The sequence below is a fragment of the Sinocyclocheilus rhinocerous genome, unplaced genomic scaffold, assembly GCF_001515625.1.
Source record: "Sinocyclocheilus rhinocerous isolate Xijiao unplaced genomic scaffold, SAMN03320098_v1.1 scaffold605, whole genome shotgun sequence".
Classification (NCBI taxonomy): Eukaryota; Metazoa; Chordata; class Actinopteri; order Cypriniformes; family Cyprinidae; genus Sinocyclocheilus; species Sinocyclocheilus rhinocerous.
The window spans coordinates 2,244,783-2,252,782 of NW_015661612.1; the positions used below are offsets into that span (position 1 = coordinate 2,244,783).

Below are 8,000 nucleotides of genomic sequence, written 5' to 3' on the forward strand. Positions count from 1 at the left end.
ATAAAAATAGAGGAAAGCACCAGGACAAAAACTTATAAATGCAGATAAAATGCATATGTATTCAGCTATATGCAGAATGCCACTGCATTGTTTAATGTATTTTAATTATTTATTGTTTAGTATGTGTTCTTTGTAGAACATGCCACTTATATATGGCTGAAATGTCAATAAAGCAGAGTAAACTAAACTTTGCATTTTTTTAGATCAAGCACATTTTCGGCAAAGCCTCTGGTTAAATGTGTTTTTATGCTCATTATCTTCTGTTGAAAGGACCACACAGACAACACGGTCTGGAATTTTGTTTGTGAGAGATAATAAGTTCTGAGGAAGTTCAAGGTGAAAGAAGGGTCTTCAGTTTCTTCAAAAATATAGAATTACATGTCTGTTTGTTTCTAAGATTAATAGAACGAAATCTGTTACTTTTTAGGATACTTATTGAATGCCAACTTCCTGCTGTACACGATTTTAGCTGCTGGGGGTGGGGGTTAAGAACTGTGAGATATAAAGTCACAATTGCCTTTTATAGTTTTTTTTATTTTTAATTCCAGAGTGGAAACAAGCTTCCATAAAATACAAACATCTGGACATCAAATTTTTATATTAAGACATCATTCATCTTTTTGGAAAATGAGACTGAATTCATCTGTAAAGCACAGATGGGCTTGTGTGGCTTAGATTGCCTGAATAACTGGGAATATTTCCTTCTTCCTTCAAAGAAAGCAACATCATTTACAATTTAGGAGATATGCATGTGCAGACAGAGGAACACTCTCCTATAAACACAGGCATACAGAGAGGTTCTTTCTTCACTGTCCTTTTTGTTTGTAAACAGAGATATTACAAATTCAGAACAACAAAAGACAAGCAGTCATCTGACTCGATGAGGCACATGAGGCCGTTGGCAGATTCTACTGAAGATGTTTAACATTTGTCTCTCCTTTTATGGTCTGAGAATGCTTACAACATTAAACGGAGGGCCACAGACAGTGTGGCACATTTCAGTATTGATGAGTTAACGCTCTGTCATCTAGCTCCAGGACCCAACCGAAAGCATTTTTGTAAGCATTACCTCATATGTGTCAAATGCTGCCATGAAACAGGTAAGGGCAAGAGGTGACAGATTTATAGTTTTCCCCATCTACATTCAAATTCCTCTTTGCTACAGTGTGTGCATACTGAAATTATAATAAGAGATTCATTTCTGTCATAATTTAAAGCAACTGTTTGTAAGCTTTCTACCTTGAAATTACAGTGTCAGAGTCATTCTGACGGTACGCTTACGCTGACTTCTGATTCTTTTTCCACGCTCACCAGCAAGTGTCAGTGCGTGACGACTGGCGCGGCGCGATTGTTTTCAAATGTCATGATCACCACATACACACAAGTGATTACAGTTGGAACGACTGTTTCCGAAAGCCAAAGTAAAGGTAAACCCAGCTATAGTATAATCACAATAAAAACATCCAAACTCCAATATTTAACATGAGCAGGTACGAAATCCACGAAAAAGATGAATTGCTTTACGGCAGCAATATGTGTGCAGCTATCCACTGTAATTACGACAGTGAATTCCACTCACCAAACAGTAGAAGGCTCTAGATGCAAAACTACATACAGTTGCTTTAATCGTCCTCATTTTGTCTGTCTTCTTTTTTTCCCCTTTTGACCATACAATGAAAGTCAATAGAGTCCAATGTTATTTTTGATCCCACCGACTGTCAGTGTATGAAAAAAACAGTTAAAACGGTTTCAAAATTTTTTTTTTTTGTAATGTGACTCATGGCAGTTGTCAAGTTTTTTTTTTATACAGTGTAAAAAATAAAGTTTTTTTTGAAGTTGTAAGATCATTGGAGTATGTTATAAAATAAAGATTACTGGAAAAAGTTTTACAAAAAAAAAATATTTCAGTCTTACTACAAAATTTCACATTTAATTAAATGTGTTACTTCTTGTTTTGTAATTAATTGTGAAATTTACTTGCAATTTCTGAGTGAAAATTGTTCTACACCAACATTTTTCAGTGTAAGATTGTATTTCATGTTAAAATGACTGTTGAACAGTGCTTTTTCCTCTGAATCTATTTCTCTGCCAAGTTCTCACACTGGGAAGTGACCAGGGATCAACTCCAACTGCCCCTTATTTCCATCACTTGTCAGATGGCACGTATCTCCTCTTGAGGCTCACAGCCACACAGGCTTTCCCGGAGGCAGAGGCAATGGAAACATGCACTCCGCAATCTCCCCTTCTGCCCCCGGTGCCAATTTCATGCCAATTTATCACAGAGAAAAGGAGACTGTCTTTTAGTCCATCCACAGAAGTGAGCTAGTTAGAGCTCATACAGTAAAGCTTTGGAAAATCAGTGCCCCTGCAGGGTCATTGATGACCAGAAGCACAAATGCAATGTCCTAATCACTTGCACAGTTACGGGGCCTAATCAGATGCTTCTCATCAAAAGCTTTACTCATGGCCCTGACTTTTTTGATGCATCTCTTTATTTTGACTTGGTCAGTGGTTCAGTTTTATGAGACCTGACATCTACAGCTGTAGAAACGATGTGTAAAGGGCTGGAGGGGGCTACGTACTAAAGCATGGACTCTGTAAAGTAATGATTATCTCCTAAACATATCATAAATTAAGCTATATTGAGCCCCTAGTGTTTCTGAAAATCTGCAGAAATTATCATATTAGTATACAGGTTTCTCTCTCTTTCTACTTTTATTTTTATAAATAATATTATTAGAATTTTTTTTGTATCCTTCAACATTTTTGGTTAATTACATGAATTTATGTCTTCTTGTATTATCTGGTTGTTTTATGGATATATTTTAGAAAATAAGAACTTTAAATAGGCCTACTACTATAAAATGTATTTGTCGATCTGATTATTATAAATTAATTTGTAAAATGAACAACAAAAAATTGTAGATAAACAACATGCATCTGACCTGGGGCCTGTACCATGATGGTGGCTGAACAAACTAGTTGACAAAACCAAACCAGGCCAATTCGGCTTTGTTGGTACCATGAAGCTCATCATCAACTTTCTCTGTCAACTCAGGACACAGGCTTTCCCGGAGGCACGTCCCCTGGCCGGACAAAACAAGCCTGCGTACACTATCAGTCACTGAGGAGACAATCTGTGCTGAGCAGTGTTGGGCAAGTTACTTCCAAAATGTAATACATTATATATTACTAGTTACTGTGTCCAATCCGGCTTTGTTGGTACCATGAAGCTCATCATCAACTTTCTCTGTCAACTCAGGCTTGATCCTGAGTTAATGGAGCACGTGCACATGAAAGAGTGACATCAGTAATGAACAGCCAATCAGATGCCTTGAAACTGTGATTCACTTCTTGAGAGAAAGTCGATTCATTACCAAAGATTAAAATATTGAGCAATATGAAGAATTTAAACACATTTACAAGATGAAACGATCTATCCATGAAAGAGGAAAACTTAAAGAAAACATCTTGCCCTATAAGTGCAAGTAAAAGTTGTAAAGTCAGTTCATATAGTTGATCATATTTATAGGTATAAAAACACTTCAAAATCTAAGCTCATATTTAGTCATGTTTAAAGCTATTGATTCTAAAACGTATTTATATTGAATATTATCTATATGTTTATATTAATTTAAAATAAAAGCTTAATAATTACTATTAAACTAAGCTAGCTTGTGTAATGGATTAAGGGTTGTACTAAGGCAATGAATGCCGCTAAAAACCAAGCCACTTTCATGGTACCTAAAACCCAGGATTGGTGCAAACTAAACTGAAACTTACCTGTCTAGCCAGCTAATCTGGCTTCATGGTACAGGCCCCTGTTGCGAATTGAGCTGTAATTTTTAATACTGACTTGCAAATCACTCAGTTCACTTTGAATTCTAACCATGTTGTAATACATTCAAGATATTTGCATTTTTCACTGCTTGAACAAGTCAGCACCCCCTCTAAATTTTGTTTCTACATGTTGGTTCCGACATATTTGTGTGTGAAGACATCACTTCAAATCATACACCATTCTTTGTAGACTAACAATAATCTCATCTGTCATCATAAGGACTATATTTATTGGCTTGGAATTTGTTGTGTGAATATTTTCATTTTTATGTTCTTACAATTTATACCAAATAAAATAGGATAATGTATCTCGATGCAAAATGATGACAAATCTTGGGGCATTAAGAATGCACACATAGAAAACAATGTAAAAGTATTAGACTTATTGTGATTTATTATTTAAAAAAGTCATATTTCAAGTATAAAAATAAGAAAATATCAATACTTTTTTAGATTAAACATAAGTATTCATAAAGACAAAAAGTGTGTTGAGATATTTTGTTAGAAGGAAAACTTTTCTTTTGTTTAGTATTCTGAGATCTTGAGATGTTTCATTATGGAGATTGAGAGAAACAAAGGAAGAAAAAAAGGCAGATGGTAAACAAACAACACAAGTTAAAAACAATTTTAACATTGCAAACAACTAGAAACGTGATTCAAGTAAAATCATAACACAATATGACAGAATAAGCTATTCAGCATTCAGATCTAACGTAAACATTTTTTACAATACATACAATGTACATATTTAATAAATAGTTAAATATAAAGAATCAGATTTGTACAAAAACTATTCATCAAAAATACAAAAATATGAATTAAAAGATAATTTTCTCAGTATAATAAATAAAATAAATAACCTATAAATAAAAAAAAAATTATTACTTTCTTACAAAATACATCTATCAGAGTTCAGATGTTCGTTCTTTGAGTAAAACTGTTGGGTTGACTTTTTGATTCGAGTGAGAAGTACTTGCATTAATGGTGGTTGGTACTGAATCTTCTACATTAGGCACATTGAAAGATGCCATAGAGCAGGGTCCTTTGACATTATTGCAAACCAATTTCTGCAGAGAGGCAGTGTTGACAATCTCAAAGCCCACTTTGCCACCAAAGGTGCTCGGTTTCCAGTACTCAGGGGAACAGATGGGATTTCCCATAAGTCCTTTGAGGGAGTAGGGGGCACCCATTTCCACCATGGTCTCCCCAAAGATGGCGTTGGTCCTGGGCTTCTCAACCAGCAAGCCAGTATAAAGCTCCACAGCATCCACATGTCCGTACAACTCTTCAAGTTCAGCAGCCATCTCCTTTTCTCCTAAAACATAAAACAAGCTCAGTCAACTCAAACTGATGTCTGAAATACCATATACCATCCATAATACCATCTATAAAAAACTTAATAAATATTGTAGAAAACATCCATGTTCAGACCTGATAAATGGAAATATATTAACCCTCACCTGTCATTTCTTCGAAGGATTTGTATGGCTTCATGTTAAAGCGTTTCCTGTAGGCATTGATAGATTGGTAGCGCATTACCCTGCTGTCTTCAATTGACTTCATGGCCACCTTTAACACAGCTGGCGCAACATTACGCCCTCCAGCCACCTGAAGTAAAAGACAAGATTTATAATTCACCAAACCCTCACCACGGGCGGTACCTTGCAACAGTATCTACAACAGGCTAATTCAAAACAAGTTAAACTAAACTTCTTTTTCTTATCTTAGAAGGAATGATAGCATACCCTTCCAGCCATCTGTTTGGTGAAGGACTCAACCAAGCTGTTGACGCCATAGTCTGTCAGTATAGATGTGTTGAAGAGAAACTGCTTATAACTGTAGACTTCTTCCTGGACGTGAAATTCATCAGGCATAAGGGGGTGCCAGTGGTAAAGAGTGTTGAACTCAGAAGAGATCCTGTTCTGGTACTGGAAACGCTCATTGAAGAGAAGTTCAGGATCAAACTTGAGCTTAAAGTGGTATCCGCTGAGATGTTGCACATAATCTTCAATTACGATTTTGATCGTCTCACCTATAGAGTTAGATTATGCAAAGGTTAGAACCACGGGAGTTGTTGTAAGTGTATTTGGAGGTACAACTACAGGTATGAATACATCCATTAACACATTCTGCAAAATATCCAATTTACATATTCACCTCTTTCTGAATATACTTGTCCACTTGTAACCAATCTAAATTTCCTTTTCTATGGGACACTCACCAATAAGGATGAGCCGTGTGGTCTGAAACAGCCTCTCGTCATCCCAGTCAGGATGCTCCTTCTTTAGTATTTCACACACTCGGTTGTGTTCACGCAGCCAGATGGTAGCATACATCATGAGTCCTGGAACCAGTCCAAAGGCCTCGTGACCCACGGCAAAGCGACGAGACTCAGGTACATGAGGAGGGTAGTGCATGTCTACTTGAACCTCACTGACTGTCGGAGGATAAACCTCACCATCCAGAACCTGGTTAAGGCAATGAACATGAATTTAGTCAAATTTTCAGACAACCATGCTTGCAATATGAAAGAGAAAGATCAAGTGAAAAATAAGTAACAAGGCAGTAAAAATAGCAAAATTGCCTAAAAGGGAGGGAGTATGAGCTGACAGAGTACAGTAAACTGGAGGTTATTTGAGTTAATTTTGGGTGGAGACATTCCTTACCTGATATCTCAGCTTGCCGTCCTTGAAAAGTCTCAGCTTGTGTTGGCGTTCGAGGTCCTGTCCATATATGTGTCCCAAGTCAACCTAAAGATATCAGGCAAAGTCAGTCATATACTAAAGTGAATGTGAAAGGTTGGTGCCACTTCAAAATGTCCTATCTTTAAGATACGCACCCCATGATTTAGAGCTTTTGTGAAAGCTGGACCTTTCTTCATGTCGGTTTTGAAGAACTGGTGTGTAAAATGTTGGGCAAAGAAAGCAAACATAAGACTGGTACGTTGAGGGTCTGGGATGAACTTCCTCCTGAGAAGCAGTTTCTCAGCCAGAAGCTTCACGTCTGGCAGCTCTTTCTTACCTGGTAAAACAAAAGAAGAATTAATGAGAAAAAGACATCCACCATATACAGTATTTACATCACCAATTCTGAGTGTTAAACATCAACCCAAATCTGTTACAATAAATCAGGAGTTAAAGCATTCTGTGCAATTTACTTTTTTTTTTTCTAGCCTCTCTGACTTTAATTGATGGAGATGAATCTCTCAGCAATAATGTTGTAATAACGTCTTATATTTTTTAAGCTTTTCTCATCCCCACACCCAAAGCACGCAGGCAGGCAGGTTGAGTCCACAAGCTTCCTGTCTAGCAGTGATGCTAGAATGTGAATGGTCAGAAATGTGAGAAAACAGGTCTGAGGACAAAGAGACTCACCTGCGACTCCCATTGGTGTTGGGCAATCGTGTGGGACAGGAGGCAGTGTGCGAGTGTAGTAGGAGAGATTAGAGTAGGCTTCCCAGCTTTTGTAACCATAGTCAGCATTGAATAAAGGTGGGCTATCAATCAGATGGGCACGCGCTGGTTTAGGAGGAAAATAAACTTTTATAAGTTAGTTTTAATTTTGAATTACATGTATAATTTACATTATTGCTATTAAGGTTACAATTTTAATTCAAAATTCAAAATGATTTCAAACTGTATGTTAGACTTAAAAACAATATATCTGGAAAGAAAAGAAACTCTCATAACAACTTACATGTTAGCACATATCTCATTATGCTGTTTCTTAAAAAGGACAAGTTGTTGACAATATTCCACAAGCTTTTGAAGTGTGTGAGAATATAATGCACCGTGCTGGGAGAAGGCTTCAGAGAAACTTTCACCCATGTGAGAAACTCGGCTGTAAAAACGACACCAAAGTAAAAGGTCAGTTGGGTATTGACAGAGAACAGGAAGCTAATTCTTTTACAGAAGTCTATGCAGTTTTCACTTACGTGTTGTGCAGTTTTGACCGTAATATCCAGTGCGTGTACAGTCACATTCATACGAGTCTGAGCCCAATGCTGTACAGACACCTCGATTCTGACATGGCTGAGAGCAACAGGGGTTGGCTGCATCACCAAAAATATTGATTATTTTAGACGGCTTGACTTACATAATTTTCATAATACTGAACTAATTAATAAAGAATCATTATAGATGTGAATACTATATATATAT

The 8,000-nt window shown here is 36.8% G+C and overlaps 1 protein-coding gene across 1 annotated transcript in view; it reads right to left on the bottom strand.

Annotated features, from left to right (window-relative positions):
- Positions 1-4,679: 4,679 nt before the first annotated feature.
- The window catches only part of LOC107726413 (prostaglandin G/H synthase 2-like), a 3,481-nt gene continuing 160 nt past the window's right edge, over positions 4,680-8,000 (bottom strand). The window contains exons 2-10 of the mRNA XM_016535967.1: positions 7,775-7,891; positions 7,537-7,680; positions 7,215-7,358; positions 6,680-6,861; positions 6,507-6,590; positions 6,062-6,308; positions 5,586-5,872; positions 5,301-5,448; positions 4,680-5,155 (exon numbers count right to left, since the gene is read on the bottom strand). Of these exons, the coding sequence (XP_016391453.1) occupies positions 4,746-5,155; positions 5,301-5,448; positions 5,586-5,872; positions 6,062-6,308; positions 6,507-6,590; positions 6,680-6,861; positions 7,215-7,358; positions 7,537-7,680; positions 7,775-7,891 (1,763 nt within the window). The 3' untranslated portion in view covers positions 4,680-4,745. The remainder of the gene's footprint in view (positions 5,156-5,300; positions 5,449-5,585; positions 5,873-6,061; positions 6,309-6,506; positions 6,591-6,679; positions 6,862-7,214; positions 7,359-7,536; positions 7,681-7,774; positions 7,892-8,000) is intronic.